A 19,740-nucleotide genomic window follows, 5' to 3' on the forward strand; every position below is an offset into this window, starting at 1 on the left:
TACAGAAATGCAGATTATAATTGATGAATATGTTTCATTACATAAAGAATATAGCATAATATATTTTACCAATGCATCAGTAGGTATATCTTTAGATCGGATACTAGTTTCATTTATTTATATTCTACTTTCTACAAACAAGCTGTACACTCTTACAATTAGTATGCTGTTAAGCACATTAATGGAGAGACTTAATGGAATATCTTCTAAAAATATATTTTGCCATTGTTGTGTCGCATCACAGTTTGGAAGTTGTAAAATTGGCTGTAACTTTACACAGAAAAGGGTAATTAGCAATTTTATCACACTAAAGTCATGTTAACATGCATATTGCTTACTACTTGTGGCTATACTTTACATTTTTTCCATTCTTTTTTTTAGTGAGTATTTTACAGTAATTTACGGATTGGCCCTATTCACTTATTTTTTTTTAAATGTTTTTAAAGAAAATGAAGGATAGTATTTTTGCAGTAATTAAAATGGTCACAAATGCTGTTGATTACTTGTATTGAACACAGAATATTTGAAAATTGTCACTCTGAGGGACCTCTCAACTTTTGGTCATATATATTTACTGACAAATCTTCATATGTATATAGGTTCTTTTCCGTATTTTTAGGAAAGCCCTTTCACTGCTCTCTTGGAAACAGTCACATTGAGTAAGAAGACAACTGGGGTGCTGAGATAATCAGTTAGTGGCCTGGTTAAATAGGGCTTAGAAATGAGGAGTGTTTTTAATAAGAACTTAAAGAGCTTGTATTGCAAAGTCCAGGCTTGTGGGAGAGGATACAGGGAGGAACAAAGTCAATTAATGTGCATTTATGCCACACACATACTTTATGATTGCACATCTTTGACTCTAAAACATTTAATAAGAGCATCTCTTCTCCTCCAGGACAGAGAGTGTGTGAAGAGCAGGATGTCGTTCAATTTCAGCTGTTGGCTCAGGCTTTGATGCAGGTCACCTGATCAGTTTTACTACAGCAGATCATGGTTCACCTTCAACACTATTAGGAAAACACCTTGCTGATGACAGTTGGATTGGACTTGGGTTGCCCCTGCTGTTGCAGGCATCTCATCTCACGATTCCTCTATATGCTGTAAATATTCTATTTTCCACCCTGAAAGCTTATTTGAACACTCACTACTTGATCCTCACCTTCCAATACTGGGACTGGGGCAGAAGATCCCATACCCAAGATGAGTATCAAAAAGGAAGACGTGGAAAAGTTCCTGGATGGAAATCCAGATTTTGCCAGGAGTTACTTTGATAAAAAGCTCAAGCCTGGTGCCGTGGCCTCGATCCTGGGAATACCCGAGTCCAAAGTGGATCTGGATACCTTTAAGGACATAAGCTCAATAGAGGAAGGAAAATTATTCTATGATCTAATTACAGACATGCAGGAGAACGTCAATATGGAGAAAGTGATTTTTAAGATTCTGCAGAGGATCAGTGCTCTGATACATGCCGACAGATGTAGCCTCTTCATGTATCGACAGCGGAACGGTATTGCCGAGCTGGCTACACGACTCTTCAATGTTAACAAAGATTCGGCGCTTGATGATTGTGTAGTGCCTCCAGATTCTGAGATTGTCTTCCCTCTTGATATCGGCGTAGTAGGATATGTTGCTCAAACCAAGAAGCCCATCAATGTTAAGGATGCCAAACAGGTAAAAAGCATGTATTAAACTGAACATTGTTCAGAATAAAATACATGTACACAAATCATATATTGCAAACTCCGTAGAAGTAACTTTTAACAAGTTATTCTTAAATGAATATGGAAGTCTGTTTAGACACTATTATGAATTTTCTTAACTGCATAACTGCAGGTATAGTCAATCCATATTTAGAGGCTTGGAAAATCCTCTTGACATAATCCATTTGTTTCAGTATTCCATGACCCATCTCTAGCATGGAGGATTATTTCTCCTATGGCATTAATGGGATGCAGCAGGACTCTTTAAAAGACCAAATCTACTCTAAGAATTTGAATTACACACACACACACACACACACACACAAACAAACAAAAAACTTGAAAATTATTGTTCATTTAAAAATATGTCTCTACTTAATTTAACATTAAATATTTTGATTGGTTTACTTATTTGATTATTAATTACCATGTTAAAAAAATAGTGATTTCCACCTAATTAACTTATACATCTTCTCTCTAATAACTATAAGCAATTAATCCATAAGCTTACTACCAAAAGGAAAAGTCTAAAACCGTTACTAGGCATTATGCATTGTTTATTAATGCTCAAGTCATTTTTCATTGTGTACATTAATGTACTTAAAATGTAACTTTTAAAAGTTGATTGTTCAGTGTATGTAATCCCTCTGCTTAAATATTGGGCTTTATTAGTCAGAAAGTTTTTGCAGCCTGACCCTGAAATGAAATTGTCTGTCCAACAATTGAATATGTTAGGAGAGTGTTAATGACAAAAGTGGCTTTGCTTTCATTCTAGGATAGTCACTTCAGCACATTTGTTGATGACCTTACTGAATACACCACACGCAACATTTTGGCCACACCCATCATGAATGGCAAGGATATAGTAGCTGTCATCATGGCTGTCAACAAGACCACTGGACCCCATTTCACAGATGAAGATGAGGATGTAAGTTACAAGTGCCATCTACCTTATCTTTCCACCACCCATTTTAACTACCTGTATATCAACAAAAATGGTCTCCACCAACAAAGCACCTCCCAAACTCTCTAGTTACCCTAAAGAATCCTCAGATATAAGCAATTTTATTGGTCATAATGCCTTAAAATCTTCACAAATATTATCTGCATAAAGACCTAATATCTTTATTTTATAAAGTATTTTAAAAGAAAGTCAGAATGTCTTTTTCTCAAAGCTTTTTTTAAAGTATCTGAAAGTTGGCTCTCTGAACCTGAAGATTTTTCATCTGAGCTACCTTCATAACTGCGAAACACGTAAAGGACAGGTCAGTTTGAGAATGTATTAAACAATATACCGTAAGTGGCGACATTGTTACATACAAATTGAAAAAGAGTACATTTGTAAAACCTTTTCATGTATCCCATTATTCCCATTCATAGCTGCTGTTGTGGTCAGCTAACAAGGTGTTTGAAGAGCTCACAGACATTGAACGACAGTTTCACAAAGCTTTGTACACAGTGCGAGCCTACCTCAACTGTGACAGGTACTCTGTGGGCCTGCTGGACATGACAAAGGAAAAGGTGCGTCAATCATGGAAACATGGAATTTAGAGGCTTCAATCTGTCTCTTTGTCAGGCTGATTAGTTGTTCTCCTGCAGGAGTTCTTTGATGTTTGGCCTGTGTTGATGGGAGAACAGCCACCATATTCTGGCCCTGTAACTCCAGATGGAAGGGTAAGCTTCATGTTTCACATTTTACATTAAAGGGATGGTTCATCCAAAAATATACTCACCGTCATGTAGTTCCAAACTCAAATGTCTATCTTTCTTGCATGGAACACCAAAAGATTATTCACAGCAATGTCCAAGCTTCTCTTTTGGTGAATGGTGACAAGGGCTGTCTCTGGTCACCATCCACTTTCATAGTATGGAAAGAGCACTATCCCTTTATGGTCTCTAAAAAGCCAAATCATTATTGATTGTTTTTATATTTATCCACTTAGGAAATAATTTTCTACAAAGTTATTGATTATATATTGCATGGAAAAGAGGACATTAAGGTCATACCGTAAGTTTTTCCTCCTTTTTTTTCTAATGACCTTTTCTTCAGATTGATTCTGATTGCTATTTCCAAAGCATGCCTTAAATATCTAATGTACCTCTTCTTCTTCCACAGAAATCCTCTTGCAGACCACTGGGCTTTGGCTAGTGGATTACCCACATATGTAGCAGAGAGCGGACTTGTAAGGGAATCATAATTACTTTGGGAATTAAGTATGCATGTTTGTTTTGGGAAATGTACAATGCAATTTACATTTGTTAATTGTTTTTGTTGTGTGTTCAAGATTTGCAACATCATGAATGCAGCATCAGAGGAAATGTTCAACTTTCAGGTAGATATTAACTGTAAAACTATGTAAATATGTAAAGTGTGATATTTAAAGGTGTCATGACATGAGAAAACAAATTTTCCTTGATCTTTTGTCATATAAGAGGTCATTTTACTATAAAAACACACTGTAAGTTTCAGAACTCAAAACTTGCTCCTCACTGTGAAGAGCATTTGTTGAAACCAAGCTGCCAAAACTACTCTACTTCCTCAACAATGTGATGTCACACTGTAGTAGACATTTGCATCTGACCACCACCACAACAACACATCAAGTGTTTTCGACTTCATGCAGCACTGCGCAGACCGATCAGCGCTGGACTTGAAGCAGTGCATGTCGGTTATAAAATGTATCCGACTTGACACGGTGCCACCGCCGCATTGCTGTGACGTATGCCATCAAAATACCACAAGAGTTATTCAAGAGCAGCTAGCTGGCACAGCAGCTAGCTGTCAGGACCACCCATATCTGAGGGTTGTCCCCCTAAAATATCATTAAAATATGTGTATTGTAAATAATATAATGATATATTCTTAAAATAACTGTTTAAGAAATAAAATAATACAAATGCAAATGGGGCAACAACAAAAAACCCTTGGTGTCCCCTTCAAAAATTGCTCTTGAGAATTGTTATGTTTATTGTCCCCCCCAACATTTTGATGAAATTTTCGCCCCTGGTTGATCCAGATGAGCTGCATAAGCTCTGATAACGACACAGCTCATTCATGATTGGCTAGACTTACAACGCGACAACGGTTACATGTAGTTCATGGGCTGCGTTCACAATTGCATAATTCACATTCTTCTATTGCTACTTCTGCTGTCAGCCTTTGGCAGAACTAAGAGTAGTATATTAGTATGCCATTACAATGGTGTTTATTTATTTGACACCTCAAGTTCGGTGAAAACTCTCACAACATGTTTTTATAACAGTACGTCATGTTTATATCATGCTATAATGTTTTTAAAAAAATCTTTATTGGTATTAAAATATTCCAGGGTTTTATTGTACTTTCTTCTTGTACTTTCTTCACACAGCAGATACTGTATTAAGCAGCACATAAACCTTTCAAATGAATTTAAACATCTGTCTGATTTCCACTTCATCTGTAATAAAAAAAGAAAACATTGTGCAATCTTCCATGACATGCATGGGTTCAGCATGCGATTGGAAGCACAAAGTGTCCAGCTTGATGGCTCTCTTTTCAACTACTCCCTGAATGCAACCGTCAAATCTCACCGACCGGCAAACGGAGATGCAGTTCAAGTCGAACACACCTATTAACTCCTACTTTACCTTATCACTTCCGTAGCCCCGCCCAGTAGTGGTGAGCAGTGAGATGCAAGCCAATCAAGAGCCAAGATCCAATCATTACAGTGTGCGTTTACTGTTAAGTCTTAAAGGAGAAGTAGCACCAAAGCCGAGTGTTTCAGACAGAGGGCCAGAATGAGGGTGGAAAATTATCAAGTTTTACCAAATTTTTTTTTATAAAGAATGGCTCAAGAACAAAAAAAAAAAAAAAAATAAAAGGTATGTCATGACACCTTTAATTTTTGAAGTTCCTTGCCTTGTTGTAATAACACCTTTTATAGAAAACTAATTAATTTTACAGTCTTACTAGCTGTTTTTAAAACTTTTTTTTTGCTATTTCTTTTCACTTACGGTTTTTTTAATCAATGATTTGCCCACACCTAAAATTTGCACATACTTGTTTTCTTGTATTATTATAATTATTTTTATTTATTTAGTCAACAAGTGCTTCACAAAAAAAAACTTTGACTTTTCCTGTCTCTGCAGAAGGAGGCCCTGGATGACAGTGGATGGACTATCAAGAATGTGCTGTCTCTGCCAATTGTCAATAAAAAAGAAGAAATTGTCGGCGTTGCAACTTTCTACAACAGGAAGGATGGCAAACCATTCGATGACCATGATGAACAACTCATGGAGGTAGGACAGATGGACAGACAGACAGACAGACAGACAGACAGATAGATAGCTAGATAGATAGATGGATGAGAGACAGACAGATAGATGGATGAGAGACAGACAGATAGATGGATGGATGAGAGACAGACAGATAGATAGATAGACAGACAGACAGACAGATAGACAAGAGACAGATAGACAGATAGATAGATAGATAGATAGATAGATAGACAGACAGACAGATAGACAAGAGACAGATAGACAGATAGACAGATAGACAGATAGATAGATAGATAGATAGATGGATGAGAGACAGACAGATAGATGGATGAGAGACAGACAGATAGATGGATGGATGAGAGACAGACAGATAGATAGATAGACAGACAGACAGACAGACAGACAGACAGACAGACAGACAGACAAGAGATAGATAGATAGATAGATAGATAGATAGATAGATAGATAGATGGATGGATGGATGGATGGATGGATGGATGAGAAACAGACAGATAGAGAGACAGATAGACAGACAGACAGACAGACAGATAGATAGACAAGAGACAGATAGATAGATGGATGGATGGATGAGAGACAGACAGATAGAGAGACAGATAGACAGACAGACAGACAGACAGATAGATAGACAGATAGATAGACAGATAAACAGATAGATGGATGGATGGATGGATATATAGATAAACAGATAGATAGATGGATGGATGAGAGATAGATAGATAGATAGAGAGACAGACAGATAGACAAGAGACAGATAGATGGATGGATGGATGGATGGATGGATGAGAGATAGATAGATAGATAGATAGATAGATAGATAGATAGATAGATAGATAGATAGATAGATAGAGAGACAGACAGATAGACAAGAGACAGATAGATAGATGGATGGATGAGAGATAGATAGATGGATAGATAGATGGATAGATAGATAGAGAGACAGACAGACAGATAGACAAGAGACAGATAGATGGATGGATGGATGGATGATAGATAGAGAGACAGACAGACAGACAGACAGACAGACAGACAGACAGATAGATAGATAGATAGATAGATAGATAGATAGATAGATAGATAGATAGATAGATAGATAGATAGATAGATAGATAGATAGAGAGACAGACAGATAGACAAGTGACAGATAGATAGATGGATGGATGAGAGATAGATAGATGGATAGATAGATGGATAGATAGATAGAGAGACAGACAGACAGATAGACAAGAGACAGATAGATGGATGGATGGATGGATGATAGATAGAGAGACAGACAGACAGATAGACAAGAGACAGATAGACAGATAGATAGATGGATAGATAGATAGATAGATAGATAGATAGACAGATAGACAGATAGATAGATAGATAGATAGATAGATAGATAGATAGATAGATAGATAGATAGATAGATAGATAGATAGATAGATAGATATGACATTTATTGATTGAGTTGATTGAGTACAAAGATCACTGAATTGTTGAGTCATGGAATGAGGCATTGCTGTCTTGACAGGCTTTGACACAGTTTCTGGGCTGGTCGGCCCTAAACACAGACACCTACGACAAAATGAATAAGCTGGAGAACAGGAAAGACATTGCCCAGGACATGGTGCTTTACCATGTCAAATGTCGAGATGATGAGATTCAAAATATTCTTGTAAGTGCAAGTGCCACTTTGATTGAGACCTACTGACCTTTCATTACTTGAATTAGGATCTTGAGTAACAATCATTTCGTTATGTTTGCTTGGTATTTCTGTTCCAGAAAACAAGAGAGTATTTTGACAGAGAGCCAAGGGACTGTGAAGAGGATGAGTTTTTGGAAATTCTGGTACAATGAACAGCTTCTATTATTATCTTATTAAAAGTTTACTCAGTAATATTTTTCTCATTAAAAAGGTTTTACCCCAAAAGAAATGAAAAATACTTTATCAAAAATATATATATTTTTTAGATAATATATATCTTATATCTAAATGATGTACACTCACATGAGATGAACAGTCATACCAGTGGACTAATAAAAGCTGATTTATTTTATTTGGTGTGTGTCATCTTATGGGAGCCACCATGTTGATATCACATGACTAGCTAATTTTTATTACTCATTTCACCTCTGTAGCTTTTCTGACTTTTGTTTTATTCATCTGTTATTTTTCATGCAGAAAAAAGAGCTGCCTGGTCCAAAGAAATTTGAGATCTATGCCTTCCATTTCTCAGACTTTGACTGCACTGAATTGGAACTTGTAATGTGTGGAATCCAAATGTACTATGAAGTTGGAGTGGTTAGAAAGTTCCAGATCCCTCAGGAGGTAAATGCTACTTGCTTGCTTGTGATGCCTTTGTGATTATGGAGATGCCAGCTTTGTAAGAAGCATTTGTTTTATCGTGAAACTTTTGCCAGGTTTTGGTGAGATTCATGTACTCAGTCAGTAAAGGCTACAGGAAAATCACCTATCACAACTGGCGCCACGGCTTCAACGTGGGGCAAACCATGTTCACATTACTCACGGTATGACCCACTTAGCTTGCTCAGGATCTAAACAAAATTAATATTGAATTCAGTTGTTAATATTTAAAGATTAACTGTGTCATTTCTGTGCCGCTTGCGCCACCAAATGTTTTTTTAAATAAATCAAATGCAAATTTGATTGTTTTCAAACAAGTTTTTTTCCAAACTCTCACAAGATTTAGTGCTGTAGAAATGACAAACTTCACCCTTTATTTTTCCTTTTTTTTTTTTTTTTTCATTTTGATACACATACTCTAAATCTCAGAGAGAGTCGGAATGAGAAAATAATATCTGTATTTTTATGGAGCCAGACAGGCAAACTGAAGCGGTATTACACAGATTTGGAGGTGATGGCCATGATCACTGCTGGCTTCCTGCATGATATCGACCACAGAGGCACAAATAATCTCTACCAAGTCAAGTCAGTAGACTACTACTACTAGTACTTCTAGTATCACTACTATTTTTCAATCATCATCATCATCATATTTGTATGTTTTGTAATCAGGTCCCAAAATCCTCTAGCCAAGCTGCATGGGTCCTCCATTCTAGAGAGGCATCACTTGGAATTTGGCAAATTTCTGTTAGCAGACGAGGTATGAGAAAGTTGCCCAAAATAAAAAGTCTTTGCTTGCTTAATTGAATTGATACTGACATTTATCAAATCAACATTTTTTCTTAGTCCTTAAACATCTTTCAAAACCTCAACAGAAGACAAATTGAACATGTCTTCCACCTCATTGATATTGCCATTATTGCAACTGATCTTGCCTTGTACTTCAAGTAAGTTATGACAATATGTAATACTGGCATGTTATGATCTTTTTTAAATGCATTCGTGCATAATTAAGAAATAAAGATTTAATAAAGGACTAGTTCACTAAATAAATAAATAAATAAATAACGTTTCTCAGTCCTGTGTTCTTTCCAAACCTGTATATTATTATTTTTCTGTAGAGCACAAAATGAGAATTTCTCTTCAAACTGCTCTGGTCTAAACAATAACAGTGATTCATAGTGATCATGGTTGTCAAGGTCCAAAAAGGACAAAAACACTGTAAAAGTAGCATAACTTGTGCACTGTTTTTATCTGAAGCCATGATATATTTTAGGTCATTTCTCATTTAAAATCTTTAAATTGAAATCCAATGCAGCTCTCAAATCTTAGTCATACTACATTTTCAAACTGCCATTTCATGTTCAATTACAGCACATATGGCATTTTAAATCAATGACAACAAACCTGGCGTGATATGTCGATTACTGTGGACAACTTTTAAGGTGGTTTTATATTTATTTTTTGTCCTTTTCGGAGCTTAACAGACATGGTCACTGTGAACACTAATTGTATTGAGTTGTTGAGTGAAAAAAAAGTGACACATTGAAGCTAAACAGAGGGCAGCTGGCTAAAATATACCTTACTCAACTCGACTCTGTCTCTACCTTAAAGAAAGAGGACAATGTTCCAGAAAATCGTGGATCTCTCTGAGACATATGAGGATGAAAAGAAATGGGTGGACTTCATGTCTCTTGAAACAACCAGGAAAGAAATACTAATGTAAGTATGTCCAGTTATAATTACACTTGTTTGTTTTTTTGTTTTATTTTTTTCTGAAAATATTTTTATGTATTGACCAGGGCCATGATGATGACAGCATGTGACCTCTCCGCTATCACTAAGCCATGGGAGGTACAGAGCAAGGTAAGAGATGTCAGCTAAAGAACAACTAAACTATAGCATTGTAATTATAAACTATAATTTCTGCACTGGACCTGTTTACCACCCTATACCTGTATATAGGTTGCCCTCTCTGTAGCAGCAGAATTCTGGGAGCAGGGTGATCTTGAGAGAACTGTCCTTGAGCAGCAGCCCATTGTGAGTACTATGCGTAATTAGAATAAAAAATTATTAAAAGTTTGGAATCTGAAAAACTAATATTGCACTACTAATATCTTTTCACTTTACCTAGCCCATGATGGACAGGAACAAAGCTGCAGAATTGCCCAAGCTTCAGTGTGGTTTTATCGACTTCGTCTGTACTTTTGTATACAAGGTACCTTTTTAATGAAGGGGACTGACAAATTCTTTTTTCAATGAAATAAAAAAACGTATCTCATCATTTACTTACGTTCATGCCATCGAAGATGTGTATGACTCTCTTTCTTCGGCAGAATACAAACAAATATTTTTTAGAAGAATGTCTCAGCTCTGTAGGTCCATACAATGCAAGAGAGTGGTGACCAGGCCTTGGAGAATCCAAAAAGGAGGTTTAGTCAGCATAATCCATTAAACTCTAGTGGTTAAATCAATGTCTTCTGAATTGATGGGTGAGAACAGACCAAAATGTAACTGGTTTTTCACTGTACATCTTGATAGCAGTGACAGCAGTCTCCTTGGCGATCAAGATATCAAGCTTTATTAGTCTGTGCCTAGAGACTGCAATGGCAAGATGCACAGTGAAAAAGAAGACTTGGATTAAATCACTGGAGTTTTATGGATTAACTTTATGATGACTTTATCTCCTTTTTGGAGCTTCAAAGGCCTGGTCACCATTCACTTGCATTGTATGGACCTGCAGAGCTGAGATATTCTTTATTATCTAAAATTATGGCAACACTTTACAGTAAGGATCCATTCATGAACATTATTTGCAATAGGTGTCATGAACTGACAATGACCAACATATATTTCTGCAGCATTTTTTAATCTTTGTTAATGTTAATTAATGCAAATGTAATTGTTTATTGTTAGTTCATGTTATTTCATAGTTATGTTAATACTTCATAGCATTAACTAATGTTGACATATACAACTTTTGATTCAAAACAATTATTAGTATATGTTGAAATTATCATTAACTAAGAGTAATAAGTGCTATAAAACTATTGTTCATTAACTAATATTGTTAGCTAATGTTAACAAATGGAACCTTATTGTAAAGTGTTACCAAAATTATTCTTTGTTTTCCACAGGAATTCTCTCGTTTCCACACAGCCATCCAGCCAATGTTTGATGGCATTCTGAACAACCGGAAGCATTGGAAAGAGAGACAGGAGGAATATGAGGAAAATTTGAAAGCATTAGAAGAGGCAGCTAAAGCCAAGCAGGAGGCAACAGCCAAGAAAAGTTTGAACCTTACATTGTCTTTTGTACATTCAAGCAATAATCTATATCCATTTTGGTCAGACTCACTGCATCTAAATTTGATGAAGCCTCTAATTAGACCCCTTTTTAAGCTCCCCAGTCATTTTGCCAATGCACCCCACTCTGCTATGGTATGGTGTGATGCATTTCTTTAACTTGGTGTGTGTGTGTGTGTGTGTGTGTGTGTGTGTGTGTGTGTGTGTGTGTGTGTGTGTGTGTGTGTGTGTGTGTGTGTGTGTGTGTGTGTGTGTGTGTGTGTGTGTGTGTGGTTGCTCACAGCTGGAAATGCCAACAACGCCAGTGGATCAGAGTCCAAGACCTGCTCAATCTGCTAGAGAAAAGGGCAACAGCGAACAGCAAGGAGGACAAAGGACAAGTCAGCTTGGGACACTACCTAGCCTCAAAGAATGCAGGGAATGTGAAAAAGAATTGGGGAGTTGGACAAACACTCAATGCATTTGCTATAAGCAAGCCATAGGAAAACCTGTTACCTTCTTTGTAACAAGGCTGCTCAGGCAATTCAAGTTGCCTAGAGTTAGTAGTACTATTGCATGTGGTACCTTTTGGGCCAAGATGTTGTGTTAAAAGCATTTCCATCAGGCAATCAGCTTTATTTCACTTGCATTAACTGTATTACAAAAACGTCCAAAAACGAGACGCATATTGCAACTATTGCAAAGATGGTTCTGATTCATCATAGTTTTGCCCATTAAAATTAAGGGATTCATTAATCATAATTGTATTTTTAAGAATATATTCTCCACCTAAATGTTACATTTCTGTCACTATCTGCCCTGAATCAGAACACTAAAGTTGTAAGTTACCACGCAATTTTCTTTCAGACGTATTTGCATCAAGTGCTGTCGTGGGTGTGTTTTACTGAGAAATGTCCCGTTGTTCAGTGTCTCCACTGTTGGGACATGCGTTCACAGAGAAAACTTAGTCCAGTGGCCTTGAAACAATTCTTCCAATGACTTCTCAGCTGACCTACAACTGAACCATGAGAAGTTAACTGTTTGTAATTAAATTCAGAAAGGTTTTCAGATTTGGCCATCATTTTCCTTTTACTTCTAATTGTTATAGGTAGCAAGTGTTTCTCTTGTGTTTCACGCTAGCCTGCCATTGGGAGCAACTTGGGGTTCAGTGTCTTGCCCAAGGACATGTGGATTCGTGTGGGCCGGGAATCAAACTGCCAACCCTGTGATTAGCGGCTGACCCGCTCTGCCAACTGAGCCACAGCCACCCCATAAAAACATCAGTAGAGTTCAGCAGTGAATTTAATCATGTAAATATTATAAATTGTATAGGGTAGTAAATACTACAAAGTCGCGTTGTTAGAACACTTAATTAATTCTTCATGCTCTACATCAGTATAAACCTTCTATTTTGTATTCCATAAAAGGATCAATTTAAGTAGTGAAGGACAAGAAGTAGGAAAGTAAATTGATATTTAAATCAATGTATCAGATCTGAAAGTGAGGGCTCATTAATAAGGCTTGTGTGGGACAAATTTAAATCACTTGCAGAGCAAGTTTCATCATGTTTCAAGAATCATGATATATCATCATCAGATGTAATGCTTTGAAGCCATCCACAACTCAGCATCAAATATGGGTGGTTCCAAATAAATGGGTAAACATTCACTTCTGTATGCTCAATACTGTGACAATTAAAGCACATATTTTTAAGTATTATAATTGTGTTGTTTTGCATAGTATAACAAGTTAATGTGTATGATAAGCATTATATACAATAACAAACTGTTCTTCTAATTTAAGATTTATTTTTCATACTAGAGAGATGGTGACATTTTCTACTTAATGGCTCACTCGCTAAGAAAGCCTCTCATCCAATCAGCAATTTCCACCCTTCCCTTACTAGATGTAAAGGTGTCATCTGTAGAGGTTATTTGAATTGCTCGACTTACAGTTCCATTTTACTACAAATCTTCTGAGAATCTTTTACAACACATTTGATACTTGATGCTCACCCTTCCATAGTTTGTCTCTATTCAAATCTTTCTCCAAAATTGGCAATACTGACTTCTCAGATGAACTGAAACCTTTTTTCAGAAATGTAGTACATACGTTGAAGAATGAAGAGTTGTTCTAAAAAAAAATAGCTATATTGCTTATTTTAATAGTAAAGGAAGTGTAGCATTGCAGCTAAGCAGCAATAAGGCATTTGGGCAAAATAAGCACTTTGCTGTATTGGCATGATCATGAAACATGGTCAGGTTACACAACTGTCCTCCAACTATAAACATCATTAATTTGGTGTGGAAAAGAGAAATGGTCTACTACACATTCTGTATAATCCCCATGATAAATGATCATATGTTACCCAGAGAGTAGGGATGTCCCAATGCCGAAACTCGTATCAGAATAGGGTCCAATACCAAGCATACTTGTACTCGTAAAAATGCTCAGATACCAAAAACTGATGCCATCTGACGTACAAATTAAAATTACGTTACGGCCTAGTGTGATTATTAAACTGCAAAGACTTAATGAGATAAATATATAGTTTGCATGTGCTGCACGCTTCAAATGTGAGCGCTTGTGAATGTGTGGAACAGGTGATGTGCTGACACCAGCTGCTCATCCCTTTTACAGCTATTTGGCTCATACACATAACACACCACCATGAGCATTAAGCAGTCTGTTTGTAATTCACTTTATATTCATTTAATTAAAAAGCAGCCTTTTGTTTTTTAAATAATCACACTGGGTCACGTAGCAACCTGATTTTCAGGAAGTGAGAAGCTACCGTCAAAACACACAGAAAGGTAAAGGGCACGACTCCAAAAAAGCTAAATTTAAATGGAAAAAGTACTGCAGACATTTCACTTCTGTATAGTTATTTTATTTTCACTGTAATACTCATAATAATAAATCAATAGTGATTGTATTATATTTAAGCAGCTTGCCTTCAGCAAGTTGTTTGTAAATCAGCTCTTGCTCTTCTCTGAGTTTCTTCTCCTACTCAATCTTCCTTTCTTCAGCAGCAATGGGTTTCAGATAGTCTGATAAGCAGGTTGATTGAAAATACAGTAAAAGCACAAATTTATTGAGGCTGAAAACAAGGCACCCCGATACCCTGTGGAACTTACAGTAAAAACCTGTATCAAAATGTCAACAAGCATACTGTACTATGGTGTAAGAGACCAAAGTGACAATTATCACAAATATTTTTTTTTTAAGAATTTAATGAGACACATGCCATTATTTACTTTTAGTCCCAGAAAAAATACCTGAATGACTTTAAACTCAGAATGAATGACTTGAAAATAAGCTCATCATAGAGGAAGAGGTGTATTCTAGTAACTTTTGTGTTTCATGTTTTTTTTTTATTATTTAGTAGATATGGATAAAAAACGGGCATCACGTCACTGACCCACTTACAATTCTGTACAATTTCTAGGCTATTATACAAATATGCAATTCATTGACACTGGCCTCTATATACAAATGTCAGATTGAAGCACACTGAAGCACACATGATGCTCTTTGGAACATTCTCTAACCATAACATGGATAAACATGTTAATTCTAAACTCGGATTGATGTGCTGATCACTAGTTGTCTCTAATTGTTTTTGAATGCCATTCTATTTCTAAGTCAAGTCACCTACACAGCACTTACCATATCTCTGTTTCTTTAAACCAATTAGCAAGGCTGACCAGCTTGCTCTCTGAAATATGAGAAAGAAGATTTCATGTCCATGCTAGCTTGTTGACGAACTTGCTAAGGACAACCCACTTTCTTTACTAAATAATACAACCAACAATGTCAATAAACATAAAAAAGGAAATATAGTTTCAGTGCCAAAACACTAGAATGACCAAGGCTAACTTGTTAACTAAATGAGTTACATTCAAACTCTTGGACAATAACATGCAAATAACAATCTGTTTAGTCACAAACAACATACTTGAAGCATTCATTTCCTTTTTTTTTTTTAATGCATGGAAACGTCTAGGGTGTAACCCTTGTTCCCTGAAAAAAGCGGAACGAGATGCTGCGCTGCTAAGCGCTACGGTGAACAACTCTAGCTGTGAACCGAGCTGAAATAGTGTGTGTAACACGTCAATGAACATTGACCGAAATTTATAGCCTCGGCTGATGTACAGTGAGGAAAATAAGTATTTGAACACCCTGCTATTTTGCAAGTTCTCCCACTTCGAAATCATGGAGGGGTCTGAAATTGTCATCGTAGGTGCATGTCCACTGTGAGAGACATAATCTAAAAAAAAAAATCCAGAAATCACAATGTATGATTTTTTAACTATTTATTTGTATGATACAGCTGCAAATAAGTATTTGAACACCTGAGAAAATCAATGTTAATATTTGGTACAGTAGCCTTTGTTTGCAATTACAGAGGTCAAACGTTTCCTGTAGTTTTTCACCAGGTTTGCACACACTGCAGGAGGGATTTTGGCCCACTCCTCCACACAGATCTTCTCTAGATCAGTCAGGTTTCTGGGCTGTCGCTGAGAAACATGGAGTTTGAGCTCCCTCAAAAGATTCTCTATTGGGTTTAGGTCTGGAGACTGGCTAGGCCACGCCAGAACCTTGATATGCTTCTTACAGAGCCACTCCTTGGTTATCCTGGCTGTGTGCTTCGGGTCATTGTCATGTTGGAAGACCCAGCCTCGACCCATCTTCAATGCTCTAACTGAGGGAAGGAGGTTGTTCCCCAAAATCTCGCAATACATGGCCCCGGTCATCCTCTCCTTAATACAGTGCAGTCGCCCTGTCCCATGTGCAGAAAAACACCCCCAAAGCATGATGCTACCACCCCCATGCTTCACAGTAGGGATGGTGTTCTTGGGATGGTACTCATCATTCTTCTTCCTCCAAACACGGTTAGTGGAATTATGACCAAAAATTTCTATTTTGGTCTCATCTGACCACATGACTTTCTCCCATGACTCCTCTGGATCATCCAAATGGTCATTGGCAAACTTAAGACGGGCCTTGACATGTGCTGGTTTAAGCAGGGGAACCTTCCGTGCCATGCATGATTTCAAACCATGACGTCTTAGTGTATTACCAACAGTAACCTTGGAAACGGTGGTCCCAGCTCTTTTCAGGTCATTGACCAGCTCCTCCCGTGTAGTTCTGGGCTGATTTCTCACCTTTCTTAGGATCATTGAGACCCCACGAGGTGAGATCTTGCATGGAGCCCCAGTCCGAGGGAGATTGACAGTCATGTTTAGCTTCTTCCATTTTCTAATTATTGCTCCAACAGTGGACCTTTTTTCACCAAGCTGCTTGGCAATTTCCCCGTAGCCCTTTCCAGCCTTGTGGAGGTGTACAATTTTGTCTCTAGTGTCTTTGGACAGCTCTTTGGTCTTGGCCATGTTAGTAGTTGGATTCTTACTGATTGTATGGGGTGGACAGGTTTCTTTATGCAGCTAACGACCTCAAACAGGTGCATCTAATTTAGGATAATAAATGGAGTGGAGGTGGACATTTTAAAGGCAGACTAACAGGTCTTTGAGGGTCAGAATTCTAGCTGATAGACAGGTGTTCAAATACTTATTTGCAGCTGTATCATACAAATAAATAGTTAAAAAAATCATACATTGTGATTTCTGGATTTTTTTTTTTAGATTATGTCTCTCACAGTGGACATGCACCTACGATGACAATTTCAGACCCCTCCATGATTTCCAAGTGGGAGAACTTGCAAAATAGCAGGGTGTTCAAATACTTATTTTCCTCACTGTAATCATTAGATGCACCTGCGGCCAGGCTATAAATGGATACGTCACCAGGTGTCGTCAGATACTTCTTTTTGAAGAGCAGTCCTGGGACGTCCCAGTGCGGCAAAGCAGCGCAGCATCTCGTTCCGAGACGTTTCCTTTACAAAAAGCTTCACTACGATGCTGCGCTGCTAAGCGCTACGGGGAACGCAATACCCACGCCGCCGCACTTGGGGCTGTTCGGACCCCTACGGTTGTGCAGTGTACTCACAAAAACGTGAGAGGTCTCAGACATGAGCTTGAGATGTCGACTCAAGGGCATAAGAGCCCGGAGTAGCATAAACATCTAAACCATTACATTTTGATGAATGTGTGCGGAGAGGACCAGCCTGCCGCATCACAAACTTGTTTAGGCATGGGCTGAGATGTCGACTCAAGGACATAAGAGCCCGGAGTAGCAAAGCATCTAACCCATAAAGTTCGATGAAGAGAACCCTATCGCAACACAAACTTGTCATAAAAACTGATGAATGTGAGCGGAGAGGACCAGCCTGCCGCATCACAAACTTGTTCAGGCATGAGCTGAGATGTCGACTCAAGGGCATAAGAGCCCGGAGTAGCAAAGCATCTAACCCATAAAGTTCGATGAATGTGTGCGAAGAGGACCCTATCGCAATACAAACTTGTCATAAAAACTGATGGATGTGAGCGGAGAGGACCAGCCTGCCGCATCACAAACTTGTTTAGGCATGGGCTGAGATGTCGACTCAAGGACATAAGAATCCGGAGTAGCAAAGCATCTAACCCATAAAGTTCGATGAATGTGTGCGAAGAGAACCCTATCGCAACACAAACTTGTCATAAAAACTGATGAATGTGAGCGGAGAGGACCAGCCTGCCGCATCACAAACTTGTTCAGGTATAAGCTGAGATGTCGACTCAAGGGCATAAGAGCCCGGAGTGCAGAACATCCAAACTAAAAAAGTCCAATGAATGTGTGAGGAGAGGACAACCTGCCGCATCACAAACTTGCTGCAGAGGGAGACCTCTAGCCATGGTTTTCTGCTCACATTACTCCTTTGCTTCATGACCTTCACTGGCTACCTGTGGCATCACGTATCCACTATAAGGTAGTGCTGCTAACATTCAAAGCATTAAATTGTCTTGCTCCCCAATATCTGTCTGACCTACTCTACCCTTACCGTCCTGCCCGGTCCCTTAGATCAGCTGAACTTGGTTTACAGTCCATCCCTCGTTTCAGGTTGTCTACTGTAGGTGGAAGGTCTTTTAGTATTAATGCTCCTCAATTATGGAATTCGCTACCTCTTACACTACGTAATACCTCATCTGTGGCTACTTTCAAGACCCAGTTAAAAACATATCTATTTAACATGCGTTTTTGATAAGGTGACTCTGTATCCTATGTGACTAATGTATGTGAGGGTGTCTAAATGTATTTGAAATGTACAGTGTAAAGCGACCTTGAGCTATGGAAAGGCGCTATATAAATAAAACCTCTTCTTCTTCTTCTTCTTCTTCTTCTTCTTTTAGAGGAGGAGAGCCCTCTGGTAGTGTATGCCCTGAAACCTACTGGCGAAGCTTGACCGCGCGCCTCGTAGGCCCGGGCAATAATGAGGATGCCTCTTTGAGGGCACCCCGCCCACCAAGCCGTGGCAAACCGCAGTGGCCACATAGAACCTGGCAGTGGCGAGGCAAGTGCCCGTTGACAGTTCTTTCTACAGAAATTCTAGAACTGAAGCAAACTGGCAGTTAGCTGGTTCTGTAATAAGAACGTTAGTAGGACACGCATGCAGGTGCATTTCCGTTACTACGTTCAGCCCCTCCTAAGGGGGCTGGGCGTCTCGGGGAGAAGTAGAGGAGACATTGCGCTATCAACAGAGGCGAAGAGGTCCTCTTCTGCCCTGTAATATCTACCCAGATCAGTTCCAAGTGGAGGGATCCCTAGCACTTGAAATGGTCTTGATAACCTCAAGAGAAAACCCTGTGAACCTCATTTGGTACCCTTAGGGGTCAGACATGAAAGGTTTCACAGTTCGGGCCAAGGATGAGAAGGTCCTCCCTGTTCGGAATCGCCCAAGGCGAGCCGTCGAGGAGAGGAATTAACTCCGAGAAACATATCCTGTTCGGCCAGCGCAGCGCCATTAATAGGAGGCAAGACCCTTGCTGGTGAACATTGCCAAGACTCCCGGGAGCAGAGAAACCGGGGAAAGAAACGCATACAGATGCATTCTGGGTCATGTATGTGTCTTAACGTCCAGACCCAAGGGGGGCTGGGTGATTTCAGGGAGAAGTAGAGGAGACATTGCGCTATTCATAGAGGTGAAGAGGTCCTCTTCTGCCCTAAGATCTCACCCAAACTTGTTCCAAGTGGA

At 38.4% G+C, this 19,740-nt stretch overlaps 1 protein-coding gene across 2 annotated transcripts; it reads left to right on the forward strand.

Moving 5' to 3' along the window:
- The first annotated feature begins 1,052 nt into the window (after positions 1 to 1,052).
- On the forward strand, positions 1,053 to 13,305 carry LOC127625176 (rod cGMP-specific 3',5'-cyclic phosphodiesterase subunit beta-like). Of its 2 annotated transcripts, XM_052100283.1 has the most exons (22): positions 1,053 to 1,671; positions 2,476 to 2,628; positions 2,876 to 2,965; positions 3,081 to 3,221; positions 3,300 to 3,374; positions 3,644 to 3,708; positions 3,817 to 3,883; positions 3,986 to 4,033; positions 5,829 to 5,978; positions 7,492 to 7,635; positions 7,743 to 7,808; positions 8,143 to 8,289; positions 8,382 to 8,489; positions 8,801 to 8,910; positions 8,998 to 9,085; positions 9,172 to 9,272; positions 9,940 to 10,047; positions 10,128 to 10,191; positions 10,291 to 10,365; positions 10,460 to 10,543; positions 11,463 to 11,616; positions 11,914 to 13,305. In XM_052100283.1, the coding sequence occupies exons 1-22, from the start codon at positions 1,201 to 1,203 to the stop codon at positions 11,967 to 11,969; spliced, it is 2,565 nt and encodes an 854-aa protein (XP_051956243.1). In that variant the 5' UTR covers positions 1,053 to 1,200; the 3' UTR covers positions 11,970 to 13,305. The 2 variants fall into 2 exon arrangements, with proteins under 2 accessions (XP_051956243.1, XP_051956242.1); XM_052100282.1 differs by lacking the exon at positions 11,914 to 13,305 and having other exon boundaries at positions 11,463 to 11,802.
- The last annotated feature ends 6,435 nt before the right edge of the window (positions 13,306 to 19,740 follow it).

Source organism: Xyrauchen texanus, chromosome 31 (genome assembly GCF_025860055.1).
Source record: "Xyrauchen texanus isolate HMW12.3.18 chromosome 31, RBS_HiC_50CHRs, whole genome shotgun sequence".
Taxonomy (NCBI): Eukaryota; Metazoa; Chordata; class Actinopteri; order Cypriniformes; family Catostomidae; genus Xyrauchen; species Xyrauchen texanus.

What these genes read in the sequence shown, in the direction of transcription:
- LOC127625176 (XM_052100282.1), top strand. Translation starts at nt 1,201, where the DNA reads ATGAGTATCAAAAAGGAAGACGTGGAAAAGTTCCTGGATGGAAATCCA. An exon ending in AGTTCCAGATCCCTCAGGAG is followed by an intron (nt 8,290 to 8,381) that starts GTAAATGCTACT and finishes AACTTTTGCCAG; the next exon opens with GTTTTGGTGAGATTCATGTA. An exon ending in AATTTCTGTTAGCAGACGAG is followed by an intron (nt 9,086 to 9,171) that starts GTATGAGAAAGT and finishes ATTTTTTCTTAG; the next exon opens with TCCTTAAACATCTTTCAAAA.